The 25082-nt window shown below is 47.5% G+C and overlaps 1 protein-coding gene across 6 annotated transcripts in view; it reads left to right on the top strand.

The window, feature by feature from the left end:
- Window positions 1-334: 334 nt before the first annotated feature.
- Window positions 335-25082, top strand: part of shep (alan shepard) — a 442703-nt gene continuing 417955 nt past the window's right edge. For 4 of the 6 annotated variants that reach the window (XM_070086068.1, XM_070086069.1, XM_070086067.1 and 1 more), the window contains exon 1: window positions 537-692. Coding sequence is in view for 1 of the 6 variants with exons in the window: in XM_070086071.1 (XP_069942172.1) it covers window positions 663-692 (30 nt within the window). In the remaining 5 variants the exon portion in view is untranslated. Of the gene's footprint in view, window positions 477-524; window positions 693-25082 lie in introns of those variants that run through there. The other 2 variants (XM_070086066.1, XM_070086071.1) reach the window with 2 other exon arrangements.

The following is a 25082-nucleotide window of genomic DNA, read 5'->3' as shown; positions in this document are numbered from 1 at the left end:
TTCATTACTTTAATTGATGTCTTCTCCATTATGAACCCTACTGAGATTCGTTAATTTACGACTGCTGGTAAGATATTGACAGATTATTTAATACCTGGTCAGCAATATTAATGTGAAAAGTCAAGGTGTTTGAACTATATTCCAGGGTCACGCTTACTGTCTAGTGAATATTAATATAGGATAAGTCTTGAGGTTATTATTGGTGTAAACCGCATGTAGGATATACATTCAGATACAGCAGTTAAGATATACTGATGTAGTAGTGTAGAGTTATAAAGTTTAAGAGTAATATATGTGTCGGTGCGGCAGCCACCCAGCCCATCCCACTTGCCGCACGTTCCAATAATCTCTAACCAACCACCACTATAATACCATTTTCCTCAATATTAACTAACTTTCCCTCCCCAAACTCCCGCCTCATAAACTCAACTCCACCCTAGCAATAATTTGGAATGGCTAAACACCAATACAGAAAGGTAAAGCAAGAAAACAAGTTGTTTAACAGAAGGTAGTGTAGAGTGAGTAGTGGTTTGTTATTTTGCCTGAGGTGCGCTACTCGTCACTTGACGTTCCATATATGTTTTCTAGCTTAGGATTTTACGTTAACAATTAACTCTATACTTGATGTCTGTGCGGTTGATTTACCGAAACGGCTGTGCGTTATGAACACCAAAGCTTACCCGTATCGAAAGGTGAGTGTTATAGCGGTTGTAGTTAGTGTGTAGGAGAGTAAATGTGGAGTGTAAGTAGTGGGTGGCGACCAGCTGTTGGGAGCAACACTAACCTCTACATGGCCTTCTACCCACTGCTGAACCTTCTACCCATCAATAATCTTCTTTACACCTTCACACTCATACCAGTCTGCCTTCTACACACCTTACCGCTAACATTTGCTATGGGGTTATTGAGGTTTTGAGGTGTTGGGGGGTGGGGGGTGGAAGGAGTGGAAATGGGAGGGGAGAGCCGTGATGCCCCCCCCTATTATAGGCCTTGATAGTGTGGGCTGCCCACCCTTATAACAGCTGACCGGGGTGGGCAGCACCTATCTACAACAGCTGATCGGAGTAGGCAGTCCTTCCACAACAGCTGATGGGTGGGCAGCCACTCCTCATATCAGCTGATGAGACTGACCAGCCCTTCAAAACAGCTGATGGTGGTGGGCAGGGTCTCTACACCACAGCTGATGGTGGTGGGCAGGGTCTCTACACCACAGCTGATGGTGGTGGGCAGGGTCTCTACACCACAGCTGATGGTGGTGGGCAGGGTCTCTACACCACAGCTGATGGTGGTGGGCAGGGTCTCTACACCACAGGTGATGGTGGTGGGCAGGGTCTCTACACCACAGCTGATGGTGGTGGGCAGGGTCTCTACACCACAGCTGATGGTGGTGGGCAGGGTCTCTACACCACACCTGATGGTGGTCTGCAGGGCCTCTACACCACAGCTGATGGTGGTGGGCAGGGTCTCTACACCACAGCTGATGGTGGTGGGCAGGGCCTCTACACCACAGCTGATGGTGGTGGGCAGGGTCTCTACACCACAGCTGATGGTGGTGGGCAGGGTCTCTACACCACAGCTGATGGTGGTGGGCAGGGTCTCTACACCACAGCTGATGGTGGTGGGCAGGGTCTCTACACCACAGGTGATGGTGGTGGGCAGGGTCTCTACACCACAGCTGATGGTGGTGGGCAGGGTCTCTACACCACAGCTGATGGTGGTGGGCAGGGTCTCTACACCACAGCTGATGGTGGTGGGCAGGGTCTCTACACCACAGCTGATGGTGGTGGGCAGGGTCTCTACACCACAGCTGATGGTGGTGGGCAGGGTCTCTACACCACAGGTGATGGTGGTGGGCAGGGTCTCTACACCACAGCTGATGGTGGTGGGCAGGGTCTCTACACCACAGCTGATGGTGGTGGGCAGGGTCTCTACACCACAGGTGATGGTGGTGGGCAGGGTCTCTACACCACAGCTGATGGTGGTGGGCAGGGTCTCTACACCACAGCTGATGGTGGTGGGCAGGGTCTCTACACCACAGCTGATGGTGGTGGGCAGGGTCTCTACACCACAGCTGATGGTGGTGGGCAGGGTCTCTATACCACAGCTGATGGTGGTGGGCAGGGCCTCTACACCACAGCTGATGGTGGTGGGCAGGGTCTCTACACCACAGCTGATGGTGGTGGGCAGGGCCTCTACACCACAGCTGATGGTGGTGGGCAGGGTCTCTACACCACAGCTGATGGTGGTGGGCAGGGTCTCTACACCACTGCTGATGGTGGTGGGCAGGGCCTCTACACCACAGGTGATGGTGGTGGGCAGGGCCTCTACACCACAGCTGATGGTGGTGGGCAGGGTCTCTACACCACAGCTGATGGTGGTGGGCAGGGTCTCTACACCACAGCTGATGGTGGTGGGCAGGGTCTCTACACCACAGCTGATGGTGGTGGGCAGGGTCTCTACACCACAGGTGATGGTGGTGGGCAGGGTCTCTACACCACAGCTGATGGTGGTGGGCAGGGTCTCTACACCACAGCTGATGGTGGTGGGCAGGGTCTCTACACCACAGCTGATGGTGGTGGGCAGGGTCTCTACACCACAGCTGATGGTGGTGGGCAGGGCCTCTACACCACAGGTGATGGTGGTGGGCAGGGTCTCTACACCACACCTGATGGTGGTGGGCAGGGTCTCTACACCACAGCTGATGGTGGTGGGCAGGGTCTCTACACCACACCTGATGGTGGTGGGCAGGGTCTCTACACCACAGCTGATGGTGGTGGGCAGGGTCTCTACACCACAGGTGATGGTGGTGGGCAGGGTCTCTACACCACAGCTGATGGTGGTGGGCAGGGTCTCTACACCACAGTTGATGGTGGTGGGCAGGGTCTCTACACCACAGCTGATGGTGGTGGGCAGGGTCTCTACACCACAGCTGATGGTGGTGGGCAGGGCCTCTACACCACAGCTGATGGTGGTGGGCAGGGTCTCTACACCACAGCTGATGGTGGTGGGCAGGGTCTCTACACCACACCTGATGGTGGTGGGCAGGGCCTCTACACCACAGCTGATGGTGGTGGGCAGGGTCTCTACACCACAGCTGATGGTGGTGGGCAGGGCCTCTACACCACAGCTGATGGTGGTGGGCAGGGTCTCTACACCACAGCTGATGGTGGTGGGCAGGGTCTCTACACCACAGCTGATGGTGGTGGGCAGGGCCTCTACACCACAGCTGATGGTGGTGGGCAGGGTCTCTACACCACAGCTGATGGTGGTGGGCAGGGCCTCTACACCACAGCTGATGGTGGTGGGCAGGGCCTCTACACCACAGCTGATGGTGGTGGGCAGGGTCTCTACACCACACCTGATGGTGGTGGGCAGGGTCTCTACACCACACCTGATGGTGGTGGGCAGGGCCTCTACACCACAGCTGATGGTGGTGGGCAGGGCCTCTACACCACACCTGATGGTGGTGGGCAGGGCCTCTACACCAGAGCTGATGGTGGTGGGCAGGGCCTCTACACCAGAGCTGATGGTGGTGGGCAGGGCCTCTACACCACAGCTGATGGTGGTGGGCAGGGCCTCTACACCACAGCTGATGGTGGGCAGGGCCTCTACACCACAGCTGATGGTGGTGGGCAGGGTCTCTACACCACAGCTGATGGTGGTGGGCAGGGTCTCTACACCACAGCTGATGGTGGTGGGCAGGGTCTCTACACCACAGCTGATGGTGGTGGGCAGGGCCTCTACACCACAGGTGATGGTGGTGGGCAGGGTCTCTACACCACAGCTGATGGTGGTGGGCAGGGTCTCTACACCACAGCTGATGGTGGTGGGCAGGGTCTCTACACCACAGCTGATGGTGGTGGGCAGGGCCTCTACACCACAGCTGATGGTGGTGGGCAGGGCCTCTACACCACAGCTGATGGTGGTGGGCAGGGTCTCTACACCACACCTGATGGTGGTGGGCAGGGTCTCTACACCACACCTGATGGTGGTGGGCAGGGCCTCTACACCACAGCTGATGGTGGTGGGCAGGGCCTCTACACCACACCTGATGGTGGTGGGCAGGGCCTCTACACCAGAGCTGATGGTGGTGGGCAGGGCCTCTACACCAGAGCTGATGGTGGTGGGCAGGGCCTCTACACCACAGCTGATGGTGGTGGGCAGGGCCTCTACACCACAGCTGATGGTGGGCAGGGCCTCTACACCACAGCTGATGGTGGTGGGCAGGGTCTCTACACCACAGCTGATGGTGGTGGGCAGGGTCTCTACACCACAGCTGATGGTGGTGGGCAGGGTCTCTACACCACAGCTGATGGTGGTGGGCAGGGCCTCTACACCACAGGTGATGGTGGTGGGCAGGGCCTCTACACCACAGCTGATGGTGGTGGGCAGGGTCTCTACACCTCAGCTGATGGTGGTGGGCAGAGTCTCTACACCACACCTGATGGTGGTGGGCAGGGTCTCTACACCACAGCTGATGGTGGTGGGCAGGGTCTCTACACCACAGGTGATGGTGGTGGGCAGGGTCTCTACACCACAGCTGATGGTGGTGGGCAGGGTCTCTACACCACAGTTGATGGTGGTGGGCAGGGTCTCTACACCACAGCTGATGGTGGTGGGCAGGGTCTCTACACCACAGCTGATGGTGGTGGGCAGGGCCTCTACACCACAGCTGATGGTGGTGGGCAGGGTCTCTACACCACAGCTGATGGTGGTGGGCAGGGTCTCTACACCACACCTGATGGTGGTCTGCAGGGCCTCTACACCACAGCTGATGGTGGTGGGCAGGGTCTCTACACCACAGCTGATGGTGGTGGGCAGGGCCTCTACACCACAGCTGATGGTGGTGGGCAGGGTCTCTACACCACAGCTGATGGTGGTGGGCAGGGTCTCTACACCACAGCTGATGGTGGTGGGCAGGGCCTCTACACCACAGCTGATGGTGGTGGGCAGGGTCTCTACACCACAGCTGATGGTGGTGGGCAGGGCCTCTACACCACAGCTGATGGTGGTGGGCAGGGCCTCTACACCACAGCTGATGGTGGTGGGCAGGGTCTCTACACCACACCTGATGGTGGTGGGCAGGGTCTCTACACCACACCTGATGGTGGTGGCAGGGCCTCTACACCACAGCTGATGGTGGTGGGCAGGGCCTCTACACCACACCTGATGGTGGTGGGCAGGGCCTCTACACCAGAGCTGATGGTGGTGGGCAGGGCCTCTACACCAGAGCTGATGGTGGTGGGCAGGGCCTCTACACCACAGCTGATGGTGGTGGGCAGGGCCTCTACACCACAGCTGATGGTGGGCAGGGCCTCTACACCACAGCTGATGGTGGTTTACCTGGAGTTTACCTGGAGAGAGTTTCGGGGGTCAACGCCCCCGCGGCCCGGTCTGTGACCAGGCCTCCTGGTGGATCAGCGCCTGATCAACCAGGCTGTTGCTGCTGGCTGCACGCAAACCAACGTACGAGCCACAGCCCGGCTGATCAGGAACTGTCTTTAGGTGCTTGTCCAGTGCCAGCTTGAAGACTGCCAGGGGTCTGTTGGTAATCCCCCTTATGTGTGCTGGGAGGCAGTTGAACAGTCTCGGGCCCCTGACACTTATTGTACACTATTGTGGTGGGCAGGGTCTCTACACCACAGCTGATGGTGGTGGGCAGGGCCTCTACACCACAGCTGATGGTGGTGGGCAGGGTCTCTACACCACAGCTGATGGTGGTGGGCAGGGCCTCTACACCACAGCTGATGGTGGTGGGCAGGGCCTCTACACCACAGCTGATGGTGGTGGGCAGGGTCTCTACACCACACCTGATGGTGGTGGGCAGGGTCTCTACACCACACCTGATGGTGGTGGGCAGGGCCTCTACACCACAGCTGATGGTGGTGGGCAGGGCCTCTACACCACACCTGATGGTGGTGGGCAGGGCCTCTACACCAGAGCTGATGGTGGTGGGCAGGGCCTCTACACCAGAGCTGATGGTGGTGGGCAGGGCCTCTACACCACAGCTGATGGTGGTGGGCAGGGCCTCTACACCACAGCTGATGGTGGGCAGGGCCTCTACACCACAGCTGATGGTGGTGGGCAGGGCCTCTACACCACAGCTGATGGTGGTGGGCAGGGCCTCTACACCACAGCTGATGGTGGTGGGCAAGGCCTCTACACCACAGCTGATGGTGGTGGGCAGGGCCTCTACACCACAGCTGATGGTGGTGGGCAGGACCTCTACACCACAGCTGATGGTGGTGGGCAGGGCCTCTACACCACAGCTGATGGTGGTGGGCAGGGCCTCTACACCACAGCTGATGGTGGTGGGCAGGGCCTCTACACCACAGCTGATGGTGGTGGGCAGGGCCTCTACACCACAGCTGATGGTGGTGGGCAGGGCCTCTACACCACAGCTGATGGTGGTGGGCAGGGCCTCTACACCACAGCTGATGGTGGTGGGCAAGGCCTCTACACCACAGCTGATGGTGGGCAGGACCTCTACACCACAGCTGATGGTGGTGGGCATAGCCTCTACACCATAGGTGATTGTGGTGGGCAGGGCTTCTGCACCACAGGTGATGGTGGTGGGCAGGGCCTCTACACCACACCTGATGGTGGTGGGCAGGGCCTCTACACCACACCTGATGGTGGTGGGCAGGGCCTCTACACCATGGCTGATGGTGGTGGGCAGGGCCTCTACACCACAGCTGATGGTGGTGGGCAGGGCCCCTACACCACAGCTGTTGGTGGTGGGCAGGGTCTCTACACCACAGCTGATGGTGGTGGGCAGGGTCTCTACACCACAGCTGATGGTGGTGGGCAGGGCCCCTACACCACAGCTGTTGGTGGTGGGCAGGGTCTCTACACCACAGCTGTTGGTGGTGGGCAGGGTCTCTACACCACAGCTGATGGTGGTGGGCAGGGTCTCTACACCACAGCTGATGGTGGTGGGCAGGGTCTCTACCCCACAGCTGGTGGTGGTGGGCAGGGTCTCTACACCACAGCTGATGGTGGTGGGCAGGGCCTCTACACCACAGCTGTTGGTGGTGGGCAGGGTCTCTACACCACAGCTGATGGTGGTGGGCAGGGTCTCTACCCCACAGCTGATGGTGGTGGGCAGGGTCTCTACACCACAGCTGATGGTGGTGGGCAGGGTCTCTACACCACAGCTGATGGTGGTGGGCAGGGTCTCTACCCCACAGCTGATGGTGGTGGGCAGGGTCTCTACACCACTCTTGATGGTGATGGGCAGGGCCTCTACACCACACCTGATGATGGTGGGCAGGGCCTCTACACCACACCTGATGGTGGTGGGCAGGGCCTCTACACCACACCTGATGGTGGTGGGCAGGGCCTCTACACCACACCTGATTGTGGTGGGCAGGGCCTCTGCACCACACCTGATGGTGGTGGGCAGGGCCTCTGCACCACACCTGATGGTGGTGGGCACGGCCTCTACACCACACCTGATGGTGGTGGGCAGGGCCTCTACACCACACATGATGGTGGTGGGCCGGGCCTCTACACCACAGCTGATGGTGGGCCGGGCCTCTACACCACAGCTGATGGTGGTGGGCAGATCCTCAACACCACAGGTGATGGTGGTGGGCAGGGTCTCTACACCACAGGTGATGGTGGTGGGCAGGGCCTCTACACCACAGGTGATGGTGGTGGGCAGGGCCTCTACACCACAGGTGATGGTGGTGGGCAGGGCCTTTACACCACAGGTGATGGTGGTGGGCAGGGCCTTTACACCACAGCTGATGGTGGTGGGCAGGGCCTCTACATCACAGCTGATGGTGGTGGGCAGGGCCTCTACACCTCAGCTAATGGTGGTGAGCAGGACCTCTACACCACAGCTGATGGTGGTGGGCAGGGCCTCTACACCATAGCTGATGGTGGTGGGCAGGGCCTCTACACCACAGCTGATGGTGGTGAGCAGGACCTCTACACCACAGCTGATGGTGGTGGGCAGGGCCTCTTCACCACAGCTGATGGTGGTGGGCAGGGCCTCTACACCACAGCTGATGGTGGTGAGCAGGACCTCTACACCACAGCTGATGGTGGTGGGCAGGGCCTCTTCACCACAGCTGATGGTGGTGGGCAGGGCCTCTACACCATGGCTGATGGTGGTGGGCATTGCCTCTACACCACAGCTGATGGTGGTGGGCAGGACCTCAACACCACAGCTGATGGTGGTGGGCAGGGCCTCTACACCACAGCTGATGGTGGTGGGCAGGGCCTCTACACCACAGCTGATGGTGGTGGGCAGGGCCTCTACACCACAGCTGATGGTGGTGGGCAGGACCTCAACACCACAGCTGATGGTGGTGGGCAGGGCCTCTATACCACAGCTGATGGTGGTGGGCAGGGCATCTGCATCACAGCTGATGATGGTGGGCAGTCTCTCAACAGCACAGCTGATGGTGGGCAGGTTCTCGACACCACAGTTGATGGTGGTGGGCAGTCTCTACACCACAGCTGATGGTGGGCAGGGTCTTGACACCACAGTTCATGGTGGGCAGGGTCTCTACACCACAGCTGATGGTGGGCAGGGTCTCTACACCACAGCTGATGGTGGGCAGGGTCTCTACACCACAGCTGATGGTGGGCAGGGTCTCTACACCAGAGCTGATGGTGGGCAGGGTCTCTACACCAGAGCTGCTGAGGATGGGCAAGATCTCTACACCACAGCTGATGGTGGGCAGGGTCTCTACACCACAGCTGATGGTGATGGGCAGGGCCTCTACACCACAGCTGATGGTGATGGGCAGGGCCTCTACACTACAGCTGATGGTGATGGGCAGGGCCTCTACACCACAGGTGATGGTGGTGGGCAGGGTCTCTACACCACAGGTGATGGTGGTGGGCAGGGTCTCTACACCACAGGTGATGGTGATGGGCAGGGCCTCTACACCACAGGTGATGGTGGTGGGCAGGGCCTCTACACCACAGGTGATGGTGATGGGCAGGGCCTCTACACCACAGGTGATGGTGGTGGGCAGGGCCTCTACACCACAGCTGATGGTGGTGGGCAGGATCTCTACACCACAGCTGATGGTGGTGGGCAGGATCTCTACACCACAGCTGATGGTGGTGGGCAGGGTCTTGACACCACAGCAGATGGTGATGGGCAGGGTCTCTACACCACAGCTGATGGTGGTGGGCATTGCCTCGACACCACAGGTGATGGGCAGGGCCTCTGTACCACAGCTGATGGTGGGCAGGGCCTCTACCCCACAGCTAGTGGTGACCAGAGTATCTTCACTTCAGCTGGTGGTGGGCAGGGCCTCTACACCACTACTGGTGGTGTAAGTTTATTCAGATACAGTTACACATAAATGCAGCTATGTAAATTATCATACATAGTAGTTAGAGAAAGTGCAAAGGTTTGCAACAAGACTAGTCCTGGAACTAAAGAGAATGTCCTACGAGGAGAGGTTAAGGGAAATCGACCTGACGACACTGGAGGACAGGAGAGATGAGGGGATATGATAATGACATATAAAATACTGGGAGGAATTGAAAAGGTGGATAGAGACAGGATGTGTCTTCCATTTAGACACTGCAAGGCTCCAGGCAGACATCAACCAAATCTTTCAGTGGTCTGCAGAAAGCAATATGAAGTTCAACGATGAGAAATTTCAATTACTCAGATATGGTAAACACGAGGAAATTAAATCTTCAACAGAGTACAAAACAAATTCTGGCCACAAAATAGAGCGAAACACCAACGTCAAAGACCTGGGAGTGATCATGTCGGAGGATCTCACCTTCAAGGACCATAACATTGTATCAATCGCATCTGCTAGAAAAATGACAGGATGGATAATGAGAACCTTCAAAACTAGGGAGGCCAAGCCCATGATGACACTCTTCAAGTCACTTGTTTTATCTAGGCTGGAATATTGCTGCACACTGACAGCACCTTTCAAGGCAGGTGAAATTGCTGACCTAGAAAATGTACAGAGAACCTTCATGGCGCGCATAACGGAGATAAAACACCTCAATTACTGGGAGCGCTTGAGGTTCTTAAACCTGTATTCCCTGGAATGCAGGCGTTAGAGATACATGATTATATACACCTGGAAAATCCTAGAGGGACTAGTACTGAACTTGCACACGAAAATCACTCACTACGAAAGCAAAAGACTTGGCAGATGATGCAACATCCCCCCAATGAAAAGCAGGGGTGTCACTAGCACGTTAAGAGACCATACAGTAAGTGTCAGGGGCCCGAGACTGTTCAATTGCCTCCCAGCATACATAAGGGGGATTACCAACAGACCCCTGGCAGTCTTCAAGCTGGCACTGGACAAGCACCTAAAGTCGGTTCCTGACCAGCCGGGCTGTGGCTCGTACGTTGGTTTGCGTGCAGCCAGCAGTAACAGCCTGGTTGATCAGGCTCTGATCCACCAGGAGGCCTGGTCACAAACCAGGCCGCGGGGGCGTTGACCCCCGGAACTCTCTCCAGGTAAACTCCAGATGGGACATAGCAACAAGGGGTCACAGTTGGAAGTTGAAGACTCAGATGAATCGCAGGGATGTTAGGAAGTATTTCTTTAGTCAAAGTTGTCAGGAAGTGGAATAGTCTGGGAAGTAATGTAGTGGAGGCAGAATCCGTACATAGCTTTAAGAAGAGGTATGATAAAGCTCATGGAGCAGGAAGAGTGACCTAGTAGCAGCTAGTGAAGAGGGGGGCCAGGAGCTGTGACGTGACCTCTGCAACCACAACTAGGCGAGTACAGCTGATGGTGGTGGACAGGATCTCTACACCACAGCTGGTGGTAGTTGTGGGCAGGGTCTCTGCACCACAGCTGGTAGTGAGTAGGATCTCTACACCACAGCTGGTAGTGAGTATTGTCTCTACACCACAGCTGGTAGTGGGCAGGGTTTCTACACCACAGGTGGTAGTAGGCAGGGTCTCTACACCACAGTTGGTAGTGAGCAGGGTCTCTAAACCACAGCTGGTAGTGAGCAGGGTTTCTAAACCACAGCTGGTAGTGAGCAGGGTCTCTAAACCACAGCTGGTAGTGAGCAGGGTCTCTAAACCACAGCTGGTAGTGGGCAGGGCCTCTAAATTACAGCTGGTGGTATATATTTATTCAGGTACAGGTACACATAAATACAGTTATATATATTATCATACACAGCACAGTAGCATATGTGTAGATTACTTAAGATAACCCAAAAGAGTGGGCAGGGTCTCTACATCCCAGCTGATGGTGGTGGGCTAAGATAAGATAAGATTTCGTTCGGATTTTTAACCCCGCAGGGTTAGCCGCCCAGGATAACCCAAGAAAGGCAGTGCATCATTGAGGACTGTCTGTCTTATTTCTATTGGGGTCCCCAATCTTGTCCCCCAGGATGTGACCCACACTAGTTGACTAACACCCAGGTACCTACTTGCTGCTAGGTGAACAGGACAACAGGTGTAAGGAAATGCATTGAAATGTTTCTTCCCTGCTGGGAATCGAACCCGGGCCCTCTGTGTGTGAAGCAAGAGCTTTGCCAGTCAGGCTATGGGGCCACAGGGTCTCTTCACCATAGGTGATGGTGGTTGGCAGGGCCTCCACATACCAGGTAATTGGGGTGGGCAGTTTATCCACACCAGGTGATTGGGGTTTTGTCCAAAATGCTGTGCACCCTATGGGCCTTCAGATTATTGCATTTTTTCGTTAACACACCAGCCAACTCTCACTGAGATAGGGCAACCTGAAAAGGAAATAGTTTCACCATCATTTACTTCATCACCATCTTTCTTGCCACAAGCATGCTGACATTACAGCTCAGATGCCCCTCCAAACTACAATATTCATACTCTAAGACTCAAGTCTGGTTGACTGTAGGTTTCCCCTGAATTGTTTATAAATGTTACACTGAATTAAAAGTTGAAATGAATTTCCATATACATGTGTAAAAGAGTTTGTTAACATTGTCCTGTTATCTTTGAAGCTATCATGGCACAAGTTTAGTGCTTCACAAAATAAAATGTTGGAGCTACCACACAATGCCTCAGTGCCGTACTGTACACCCAGGATCCCCCACACTGTACTAGGTATTATAAAAATGCTGAAATATTTGCCATTTTGCAGATTAATTTTGTAGCAGCAGTGTTGGGAGAGACAAGCTCATACATAATGTATCTGACCAGGCTCCTGTGCACTTGGGCCTTTTAATTTCCTTACTGGGGGGGTTGGGGGTTTGCATTGATGCTAGTGAAGATATCTTGATCCCCCCCAAATTGTAGCTACCTTCCTTTCCCTGGATCAAACCTGAATTCCCATTCCCTAGGTGCTATATGACCCCTGTGGATTCAGCACTTTCACAAAATACATAGTACTGTACAGTGAATATCATTACAAAGTGCAAATTAGTGCAATTTATAATTGTATTGCAATACAGTACTTGTCACTGGTTTTGAGAGTTTTTCTACCCTTGCATCCCTGCTGGGCATCAGACTTGACTCATGGGACGTGCCTTAATGCCAGTAAGGGCCCCTGATTTAAGTAACTCGACTTATTCTCCCCTGCCTTGAATCAAGCTTGCATACTTACTATTCTCCAGGTGTTATATAACCCCTAACCCATATAGGTTTTGTATATTTCTTGATTAAAAATAAAAACTTTGGTGATTATTTGTTCAACCAGGGTGTTTTTTGTTGGCTTGTGCAAGAAAGGTATAAAATACCGACAATATGAAAGTTAAGACACATGTGCAACATCTGGATATCTTTATTGTAGACGTTTCGCCATCCAGTGGCTTTATCAATACAGATTCTAGGACATAATAGGAAGACAGTAGAACTATATACAAAAGATGAGGTAATCAGTCCCTCGGCCTTGGAGTTAGTGTTCACAGCATTGTGGTGCAGGAGAGTCTGGAGCAAAGGCAAGAAGACTGGCGTTTTTATAGGCGTCAGTGGAAGGGACGGGCAGCAGACGAGGGCAGTCACTGGTAGGCGGGATTTGTGCAAAGAAAGGTATAAAATACCGACAATATGAAAGTTAAGACACATGTGCAACATCTGGATATCTTTATTGTAGACGTTTCGCCATCCAGTGGCTTTATCAATACAGATTCTAGGACATAATAGGAAGACAGTAGAACTATATACAAAAGATGAGGTAATCAGTCCCTCGGCCTTGGAGTTAGTGTTCACAGCATCGTGGTGGAGGAGAGTCTGGAGCAAAGGCAAGAAGACTGGCGTTTTTATAGGCGTCAGTGGAAGGGACGGGCAGCAGACGAGGGCAGTCACTGGTAGGCGGGATTTCCCAGTGGAAGTAGGTCCTTCCCAAAGAGATGGGTTAGTTGCAGCAGCCGTGAAGAAGGTCTTGTAGATGTCCTCTGAACCAAGATTCCATGATGTTGCAGTGTCTGACAAGTTGTGCAAGAAAGGTATAAAATACCGACAATATGAAAGTTAAGACACATGTGCAACATCTGGATATCTTTATTGTAGACGTTTCGCCATCCAGTGGCTTTATCAATACAGATTCTAGGACATAATAGGAAGACAGTAGAACTATATACAAAAGATGAGGTAATCAGTCCCTCGGCCTTGGAGTTAGTGTTCACAGCATCGTGGTGGAGGAGAGTCTGGAGCAAAGGCAAGAAGACTGGCGTTTTTATAGGCGTCAGTGGAAGGGACGGGCAGCAGACGAGGGCAGTCACTGGTAGGCGGGATTTCCCAGTGGAAGTAGGTCCTTCCCAAAGAGATGGGTTAGTTGCAGCAGCCGTGAAGAAGGTCTTGTAGATGTCCTCTGAACCAAGATTCCATGATGTTGCAGTGTCTGACAAGTTGTGCAAGAAAGGTATAAAATACCGACAATATGAAAGTTAAGACACATGTGCAACATCTGGATATCTTTATTGTAGACGTTTCGCCATCCTAGAATCTGTATTGATAAAGCCACTGGATGGCGAAACGTCTACAATAAAGATATCCAGATGTTGCACATGTGTCTTAACTTTCATATTGTCGGTATTTTATACCTTTCTTGCACAACTTGTCAGACACTGCAACATCATGGAATCTTGGTTCAGAGGACATCTACAAGACCTTCTTCACGGCTGCTGCAACTAACCCATCTCTTTGGGAAGGACCTACTTCCACTGGGAAATCCCGCCTACCAGTGACTGCCCTCGTCTGCTGCCCGTCCCTTCCACTGACGCCTATAAAAACGCCAGTCTTCTTGCCTTTGCTCCAGACTCTCCTCCACCACGATGCTGTGAACACTAACTCCAAGGCCGAGGGACTGATTACCTCATCTTTTGTATATAGTTCTACTGTCTTCCTATTATGTCCTAGAATCTGTATTGATAAAGCCACTGGATGGCGAAACGTCTACAATAAAGATATCCAGATGTTGCACATGTGTCTTAACTTTCATATTGTCGGTATTTTATACCTTTCTTGCACAACTTGTCAGACACTGCAACATCATGGAATCTTGGTTCAGAGGACATCTACAAGACCTTCTTCACGGCTGCTGCAACTAACCCATCTCTTTGGGAAGGACCTACTTCCACTGGGAAATCCCGCCTACCAGTGACTGCCCTCGTCTGCTGCCCGTCCCTTCCACTGACGCCTATAAAAACGCCAGTCTTCTTGCCTTTGCTCCAGACTCTCCTCCACCACGATGCTGTGAACACTAACTCCAAGCTTGCCTATCCATCATAACCTGGTTGATCAGACACTTGCCTGAGGTAGTGATCTGGTTTCCTTTTCAGAACTGTTTTACTTGTTCTGCAACATTTTTGGTATCTTCTGAAAGCTCGGACCACAATTGATGCAGTGCTCTCTTTTTGAGCCCATGGGTGTTCCTTCTTTGGGTTGTTTTTACACATTCTCCCATAGCTCTCACTTTAGCATGATGTTACAGTAGTGTGTAGATTTGGTCCAGGACTGGCTGAAATGTCATCTAAAGCGTCATTTTCAAATTTTGGGTTGTGAATTGCAAGTTGTTGTATGACTTAAGAAAAAGAAAAAAATCACAAAGGTTCAGATGAATTATATGATCTGAGATAGTATATATGACAAATATAATTGAATAAAATATTACAAGGTAAAGAATTTAGGCAAAAAGTTCTGTAACATATTCATATACACCTACCATCCGACTTACGACCTGCTCAACATACGACCACTCGACTTACGACCATGTTTTGTATGCCAGATTTCTGGGAAATAAACAACTGTTTGTGATGTACACAGTGTTTATCCTAAACCTCACAGTATAAAACACAGTACTAATAGCATAAAAAGTAATGTAAAAAATGAAATACCAGAATAAAACAATAAAATAAAGTCATTACAAAAATGTGATGTTGATATTTAGTAGTAAGGTTCGACTTACGTCCATTTTGACTTACGACCAGTTGGTCGAAACCAAGCTCGGTCGTAAGTCGGATGGTAAGTGTACATATTTATAAATTTAATCAAATAGGTTATTCCAAAATGTAAGAATGACAAAACAGTAAAGAATGATTTGATGGAAGGAGTTTCATAGGTGTGAATTAGAAACAGCACTGTATGAACCTAGTGGGTTTAGTGAAACTGATAAAAGAAGCATGCCAGCCCAGAGATCGAGAGATCCAAACCTGCCAGAAATAAATGTGTTTGCAAATGTAAGGAGCGAAGAAGACAGTAGCTTGGTAAAATAGAGGAGAAGAGCAAAATAGAACAAAACATTTTTATTTTAGTTCGTTAAAAGCAAACAGCATTCAGTTGTGGTGTGTGCTTACAGAAGACGACACTGTTAATTGTAGCAAATTTGAGCCTCAAATAAGCAACAGACATTGAAGTGTCCAGAGAGAGAATAAAAAAGCCTCTGCTGAATTTTGATAAGAAAGAAAGTAACAAGAATCTATGAGGTATCACCATGGATTTTAAAAGAATGCACAAAAGGTCTGTGCTTGATTCAAGGAAAATGTTTGGGTTTTATTACAAGAAGGTAAACTGGCAGACAAAAGGAAGATGGCACACATTGTGCAGATATTTAAAAAAAGGTGACAAAGAAGGCCCTTTGGTAGGCCTTTCTTATTGACTTGGTTTGTAAAATGCTGAAAAAAATTTAAGAGTAAAGCTAAGAGAGCTTGCAAAAGCCTGATATCAAAGTTTAATTTTTGATCAGCAAAAACTTGTACATTACAGCACAGCATTGTATATAAAAATATTCAGCTACTGTATACTAATATTTGTCAGTCTTATTAAAAATATTAAAACTGTACTCACCTAGTTGTGATTGCGGGGGTCGAGTCACAGTTCCTGGCCCTGCCTCTTCAGCTGGCTGCTTCCCGGTCACTCTTCTCACTCCATGAGCTTTATCATACCTTTTCTTAAAGCTCTGTATGGATCCTGCCTCCACTACATCACTACCCAGGCTATTCCACTTCCTGACAACTCTGTGACTGAAGAAATACTTCCTAACATCCCTGTGGTTCATCTGAGTCTTCAACTTCCAACTGTGACCCCTTGTTGCTGTGTCCCATCTCTGGAACATCCTGTCCCTGTCCACCTTGTCTATACCTCTCAATATTTTATATGTCGTTTTCATGTCCCCCCTTGTTATTTGTTGCAAACCTTTTCACTTTCTCTAGTTTCCTTACATGCTTGGCTAGGTAAGGGCTCCAAACTGGTGCTGCATATTCCAATATGGGCCTAATGTATACAGAGTACAGGGTCCTGAATGATTCCATATTTAGATGTCGGAATGCTGTTCTTAGGTTTGTCAGGTGCCCGTATGCTGCAGCAGTTATTTGGTTGATGTGTGCCTCAGGAGATGTGCCCGGTGTTGTACACACACCAAGATCCTTTTCCTTGAGTGAGGTTTGTAGGCTCTGGCTCCCTAGACTGTACTCCATCTGTGGTCTTCTTTGCCCTTCCCCAGTCTTCATGACTTTGCACTTGGTAGGGTTGAACTCCAGGAGCCAGTTGTTGGACCAGGCCTGCAGTCTGTCCAGATCCCTCTGTAGTTCTGCCTAGTCCTCAGCCGATTGAATTCTCATCAACTTCACATCATCTGCAAACAGGGACAGTTCTGATTCTATTCCTTCTGTCACGTCGTTCACAAGTACACGTACCAGAAACAGCACTGGTCCTAGGACTGATCCCTGTGGCACCTCGTTCGTTACTGGTGCCCACTCTGATGCCTCACCATGTACCATGACTCACTGTTGTCTTCCTGACAGGTATTCCCTGATCCATTGTAGTGTGTGTGCACATGAACGTGTTAGATAGGAGCGAGTGGAGACAAATGGTTTTTATGACTATGTGCTGTTGGAGTGTGAGCAAAGTAACATTTATGAAGGCATTTAGGGAAACTGGTTAGCCGGACTTAAGTCCTGGAGGTGGGAAGTACAGTGCCTGTGCTCTGAAGGAGGGGTGTCGTGTTGCAGTTTTTTAACTCTCATGTAGGCATGCCTCTAGCAAGACAGTGGATGAGTACTAACAAACTTACACTAAACATTGACAAAACCTACTTCATTCAGTTTGGTAACAGAGCTACAGATGTCCCTCTTAACATAATGATAAACGGATCACCTATCACAAAGCTAACAGAGGGAAAATTCTTAGGAATCCACCTTGATAATAGACTCAAATTTCATACACATATACAACAAATTTCTAAGAAAATTTCCAAGACTGTAGGCATACTATCGAAGATACGGTACTATGCTCCACAGTCAGCCCTCCTGGCCCTATATCACTCTCTTATTTACCCCTATCTCACCTATGGAATTTGTGCATGGGGCTCAACAACAAGTAACCATCTCAGACCACTAATTACCCAACAAAAGGCTGCAGTTAGAATGATAACAAATTCTCACTACAGGCAGCACACTCCACCAATATTCAATACACTCAACCTACTCACCATACAAAACATCCATACTTATTACTGCACCTATTACATACATAGAACACTCAACTCTGATATTAACCCTCCCCTCAAACATCTCCTTGCCAACCTCAACAGAACACATGACCATAACACAAGGCACAGATCACTCTTTGATATTCCTCGTGTCCATCTCACGCTATGCAAAAACTCAATGCACATAAAAGGCCCTAAAATCTGGAATTCATTACCTGTTAATATAAAAGAAACACTACCTGTTTATAAATTCAAGTCTCTTCTCAAAGATCACTTACTCACCCAAAACCAAATAAATACTGAATAACTGAACCTTATAAATTGTATATCTTAAATGTTTCTCACAATTATATCACATAAATGTTAAACCTAAAACCCAATCTAACTTTATTATTTTTTAAATTCACTACCTAACAGAATACTCCATTCTACTGAATTTACAACAATGCATGCAACCATATGACCTGTCTTTGTAATACTCACTTGTGCTTTATAGTAATCAGTTTACATTAATGTTTTTCACTGATTTCATCATTGCTTAGTTAATCTTAAGTTAATTTTAAGCCAGCCCGTAATGCTATGCATAGTATAAGTGGCTTTGGCATGCTGCTCTTATCTGTATTTTTTTTTGTACCTCTGTAAGTGTGCTCAAATTATAAATAAATAAATAAATAAATGGAGTGGGTGATGATGACAGTTTCTTCTTTTTCTGGTCACCCTACCTCGGTGGGAAATGGCAAGTATGTTAATAAAAAGAATAGTAATAATAATAATAATTATTACTATTACTGTTATTATTATTATTATTATTATTATTATTATTATTATTATAAAAAGTAAATGGGTAGTCCATATTTACTCCTCAAGAGATGCTAGTAAGGGGCTCTTGAACCAAGGAATTTGACTTAACTTCCCCTTTCTGTAGCTCGATCGCTAGTGCACTGACAACTAAGCAATAATATATTCATTGCTAAACATTATTATAAACAAATAACAATTAAGCACAAATGAGTATTTCAAAGACAGGTCATGTGGTCATTTACTGTGTTGCTGTGCTTTCAGTAGAATGGAGTATTCTATTAGGTAATGTAATTAAAAATAACAAAGTTTGATTGGGTCACAGGTTAAACATTTATGAGATACAATTATTCAGTATTTATTTAGTTGTGGATGAGTAAGTGGTTTTTAAGAAGAATTTTGAATTTATAAACAGACAGTGTTTCTTTTATATTCACAGGTAATGAATTCCAGATTTTTGGGCCTTTTATGTCAATTGCGTTTTTGCATAGCTTGAGATGGACACGAGGAGCATCAAAGAGTGATCTCTGCCTTGTGTTATGGTCATGTGTTCTGTTGAGGTTGGTAAGGAGACGTTTGAGGGGAGGGTTTATATCCGAGTTAATTGTTCTATGTATGTAGTAGGTACAGTAATAAGTATGGAAGTTTTGTATGGTGAGTAGGTTTAGAGTTTTGAATATTGGTGGAGTGTGCTGACTGTAGTGGGAATTTGTTATCATTCTGACTGCAGCCTTTTGTTGGGTAATTAATGATCTGAGATGGTTTATTGTTGTTGAGCCCCATGCACAAATTCCATAGGTGAGATAGGGGTAAATAAGTGAGTGATATAGGGCCAGGAGGGCTGACTGTGGAACATAGTACCGTATCTTCGATAGTATGCCTACGGTCTTGGAAATTTTCTTGGAAATTTATTGTACATGTGTTTGAAATTTGAGTATTATCAAGGTGGATTCTTAAGAATTTTCCCTTTGTGAGCTTTGTGATCAGTTTAAAATGGGTACCTGTGTGTTAGTCAACCAGTGTGGATCGCATCATGGGACAAAACTGACCTAATTTGCCCGTGCTGGGGACTACCTAGATGGGAATTTCCCAAATTCCTTCTATCTTGTACCAACTGAGCCCACGGAAGTCACCGCGATCATAAAGTCACTTAAAAATAACTCGGGGAATCTGTCTCACGTCCCACCATTATTGTACAAGCAAGCGGCCCATGTCCTTTCACATGCTATTACATTACTTTTTAACAAGTCACTAGAAACTAGCACTTTCCCGACACTACTGAAGACAGCAAGGGTTACACCAATACATAAAAGTGGTGACCCTACAGACGTAAACAACTATAGGCCAATATCAAACTTACCATTGCTATCCAAAATCTTCGAGAAACTCGTGCACAGGAGACTATATTCATTTATAACGTCACAAAACATACTCAACCTCTGCCAATTTGGATTCAGGAAAAATAAACACATGATGCAATTATAAAAATGCTAGACCTGCTTTACACAGCATTGGAAAATAAGGAATATCCGCTAGGAATTTTTGTTGACCTAAGAAAAGCATTTGACAGTGTAGACCACGGCATCCTACTCCTCAAACTTGACCGCTATGGTATAAGAGGCCATGCGCTTGCATATTTTAAATCCTACCTTTCTATTAGGTATCAGTATGTCACCATTAAAGACACAGCCTCATCAATACGGCCACTTGATACTGGAGTTCCACAGGGAAGTGTCCTTGGACCCCTGCTCTTCCTCATTTACATTAATGATCTTCCAAACATACCCCAACACCTGAAATCCATTCTCTTTGCTAACGACACGACTTATGTCATCTCCCACCCTAATCTTGCCACCTTCAACACCATTGTTAACGAGGAGCTGCTCAAAATATCGACTTGGATGACAGCCAATAAACTTACACTTAACACTGGCAAAACCTACTATATTATGTTTGGTAGCAGAGCAGGTGTTGCGCAACTTAACATTAAGATCGACAACACTCTAATTGCCAGACATAATGAGGTCAAATTCCTTGGCCTATACCTCGACAACAACCTAAATTTCAGCACCCATATCCAACACATAACAAAAAAGTATCCAAAACAGTGGGATCCTCTCCAAGATACAATACTACGTGCCGCAAACTGCCCTTCTCACACTATACCATTCACTTGTATATCCATACCTCACCTATGCTATCTGTGCTTGGGGTTCAACTGCAGCAACACACCTAAAGCCAATAATAACCCAACAAAAAGCCGCAGTAAGAATAATCACTAAATCCCATCCCTGGCAACACCACCCCTCCCCACTCTTCATACATCTAAACTTACTCCCTGTTCAGAACATCCACACTTACTACTGTGCAATCTATATCTACAGGACCTTAAATTCCAATATTAACCTTGACCTAAAATGCTTTCTTGATAGTTATGACAGGATCCACCAGACACAAACATCTCTATGACATTCCCTGTGTTCGACTAAACCTTTACAAAAATTCAATGTATTTCAAAGGACCTAAAATCTGGAACACCCTGCCTGAAAACTCTAGAACTGCAGACACATTCATCACTTTCAAAACTACAGTTAGAAAACATCTTATCTCCCTGATCCACCCCGACAACTAACTACATGATAACCACCTGGTGGTTCACAATTACACTCACTCACCCACTGACTATAAACCCAGAAATACTAATCTTAATCTTAAAATAATAAATCCTAACTAGTCATAAGCTTGCCTATGATACTCCAATATAGACACTTTGTATTGTGCCAAAACAAAAGCATTCACATTGCTAAACTCACAAATTATGATGTAGTCACTTAGCCTTAATACTATAATCTGTAAGGATTTAATGTTAAGAATTAATCTAAGTCTGCTCAAAATGCCTAGCCATGCTAGGTGTCCTAGTGGCCCCCTCTGTAATTAGTATTTTATAACATGTAAACCACACAATACCCAAAACCTGTAAACCCCACATTGTAACCCTTATAGAGAATAAACTTGAATTGAATTGAAATGCTCAGCATAAGAAGCAGCTTTCTAGTAGCATGTCATTGATGTCAGCTAGATCTGTACACCTTGTACATGTAGTAAATAAAGATATATTATTATTATTGTTATTATATTCCTTAGGTTGTACCTGATTACCTCCTATTCCCCTTGGTACTTTATGAGCCCCTACAGGTTTAGTACTCTCTACATTTACTCAGATTTCAAACAGAATTTTGAAAGTCCAATGAAGAATTAATATGGGAAATAGGAAAGCTACTAAGGAATGAAAAGGCAAATCACTGCATTATGTGTGAATTTTTTGTTTCAAGGGAAAATGTAAAGAGTGACAACATATAAATGTACTAATGGGAAATTGTCACTTCTTTTGTCCTCAATCCTTGTCTTTAGATGATATGTGCACTCTAATTTTATTCTTTCTAAGCCATTCCTGTTGCTATCATTATTTCCTTTGAGGCAGGTTTCAGTATAGTTTGTACGTATTTTTCTCTCCTTTGCCTTTGTAGGTCTTTAACACTAGAGATTAGACCTGTTAGACCCTCAAGGTGGTACCTGTTCCTGGTTTTGCCATCTCGGTTTGCTTTCCTATCATTGCTCTGGACTTCAGTTGGACATTTCACACTATCATTTCTTTCTCCATAAGTGCCCCATGGTCTGGTGGCTAAAGCTCTCACTTCACACGGCGAGGGCCCAGGTTTGATTCCCAGCAAGGGTTGAAACATTGGATGTGTTTCTTTACACCGGTTGTCTATGTTCCCCATCAGTAAAATGGGCACCTGGGTGTTGGTCAACTGTTGTGGGTTGCATCCTGGGACAAAACTGACCTAATTTGCCCAAAATGCTTTGCATAACAAGCAGCTTTCTATATAGTAATGTCATTGATGTCGGCTAGGCCTGTCTACCTTGTACATGTACTTGTAGAAATATATTATTATTATAAATTTATAGACTTTTCGAAAAGTACACATAGCTACAAGTTGCATTTGTCAACACATCAAATGTAATGTACTTTCAGAAAATTATTATTATTATTATTATTATTATTACATAAACACTAAATAAATGTACAGTATATACATCATGTAAAAGACTAAATAAGCTACAGGTTATAAGAGGTTTACATACCTGGAGAGAGTTTCTGGGGTCAACGCCCACGGCCCAGTCTGTGACCAATACAGTACAGCTCATTATTTATTTAATCTACTGGTAAATGAGATGATTATAAATACAGTAGTAATCAGTTTCTCTGAATTCCTGCACAAGTGATGCCTTGCTCATATTCCAGCATCATGTCAAGTCATAAAAAACACATGTCTACACTCCTATTAAACATGCTGACAGAATCCTGCTGGATGTTCAAGCCTCTATTACTCAAAACCTCCTTTACTCCTTCTAAATTTACACTGTACATGCAGTACAGATTATAAAGTAGTATGTATAATTAGTCATATGTAATTGCCTATTCATAGCTACAGGAGCAGAGTTTTGCTTGTAGTACCCATCTTCATTAATATGCTTGTCATTTAGGTTTCTTAAAATTTTCTGTTGTAATAATACCTCCTCCTCCAGCTCCATTTTTCTTAATTATCATTTATCTGTGACCTTTCATTATTCACACTGAAGGTACTAAAAAATTTCCTTAATATGTCTTTCATATCCTTCTATGACCTAGTACAGTACATTGTTAGCATATCTCTTCTTTTCCTCCTGTCAGCCAGCAACTGCATCTTAAATTAATATTTTCAACCTTTCATCATAACTCATATTCTTTAGTTCTAGGATCCATATTTTAGTTCTAGACTTTTCTATTTGATTCACTGTGTTTTGTTGGGTGTGAACACCACACAGTAAGTTTATTCAGGTATACACAAATACAGTTACATAGATTATCATACATAGCAGCATATGTGTATAGAACCTGGGATAACCCAAACAAGTCAGACAAAGTGACTTTTTTTCCACTGGGTCCTTGAAACTGCATATCCCAAATATGACTTAATATATGTTGCAAGCATCAGAGGTATTTTCCAGCCTCTAGGGATACTGTCACTACCAATCTTATTAAATTTCTAGAAGGAAACAAACACAGGGAGATATGAGGCAGAGTTGAGGATAATAGGTTAGGTTCATGTTTGTTACTCCTGGTTTCTGATTGTTAGTGCAGGTATGTGTGGTGGGAGAAAGCATGTGGGGATGGGCAAGGAGCTTGAGAAGGGAAGAAGCTGGGTAGAGGATGCAGAAGAAAGGGGGTTACTACTCCCACTACCTAGTTATTAGTTCTTGAATCTCTGGGTGTACTGGCTCTTGCACCTCTACCCATGTTTCTGTGATTGCCTTTCTATATGTTTTCCCCTCCCTTCACCTCAGTTTCTCAGATTTTCTCTACTTATATGTTTGATTTCTCAGAATGAAGATTCCAAAGTGTCTTTGCCAATTCCTGAGATTTGAGTTCCTGTTTAGTACCTGGTCTTTCATTGTTTTGGATTGAAAGATCACTTTCACTGGGTGTCATCTATCTCTCTCTTGTAGAATCCACTCTGAAAAATAGTTACCATCTCAGTTTTTTTCCTCTGAATTTGTAGCTGTTAACAAATCTTCTCTCTTGGTCTTAGTGTTTAATGATTATAATAATATCTTGTTCTCCTCTGCTTACTTCTTGTCTCCCCGTGTTGCTCTGACAGTCCAAAAATCATCAGAGTTCTCTCTGCTCTCTCCTGTATTATATTTGTCATTGTCTCATTTGTTTTTGTTATGGCTGAGAGGTTCCATTTCCCATACTGTTAGCTATTCCTCCTTTTTTAATTATTATTCCCCTTCCCCTACACTTGGCTTATCTCCAGAATGTGAGTGTTGTATGTGGCTATTGAGGTTGAGTCTTAGCTCCTGGCCCCACCTTTCAATTTAGTTCTTGCCAGAGTCACTCAGTTCTAGCCTTGTGAGCCTTATCATATCTGCTGTAAAGCGATATATAGAACCTGCCTCCACCACTTCTTCAGTGAAATCATTACACTTTCCGACCACCCTGAGACTGAAGAAATACTTTCTGATGTCCCTGTGACTCATCTGTGCTATTAACTTCCAGTTGTGTCCCTGAGTATCTGTTTCTTACCTATCAACCTATCAAAAAAAAAAAAGCTGTCCCCCTCTACCATGTCAGTTCCCCTGAGTATTTTTTATGTTTTTATTAAGTCACACCTTGTTCATCTATCCTCCAATGTCGCTACATTCAGCTCCATTAGCCTCTCCTCAAAGCTCATTCCCCTCAAGTCAGGAACAAGCCTTGTTGCATACTAATGCACTCTCTCCAGTTTCTTAACATGCTTCCTCAGGTGAGGGTTCCATACTGGTGCTGCATACTCCAAGGTGGGTGGGTGTGGATGGGTTGATGTGTTGTGG

Source organism: Cherax quadricarinatus, chromosome 18 (assembly GCF_038502225.1).
Source record: "Cherax quadricarinatus isolate ZL_2023a chromosome 18, ASM3850222v1, whole genome shotgun sequence".
In the NCBI taxonomy this organism is placed as follows: domain Eukaryota; kingdom Metazoa; phylum Arthropoda; class Malacostraca; order Decapoda; family Parastacidae; genus Cherax; species Cherax quadricarinatus.
The sequence above is the reverse complement of the archived record's forward strand: the minus strand, read 5'-3'. Positions and strand labels throughout refer to the sequence as shown.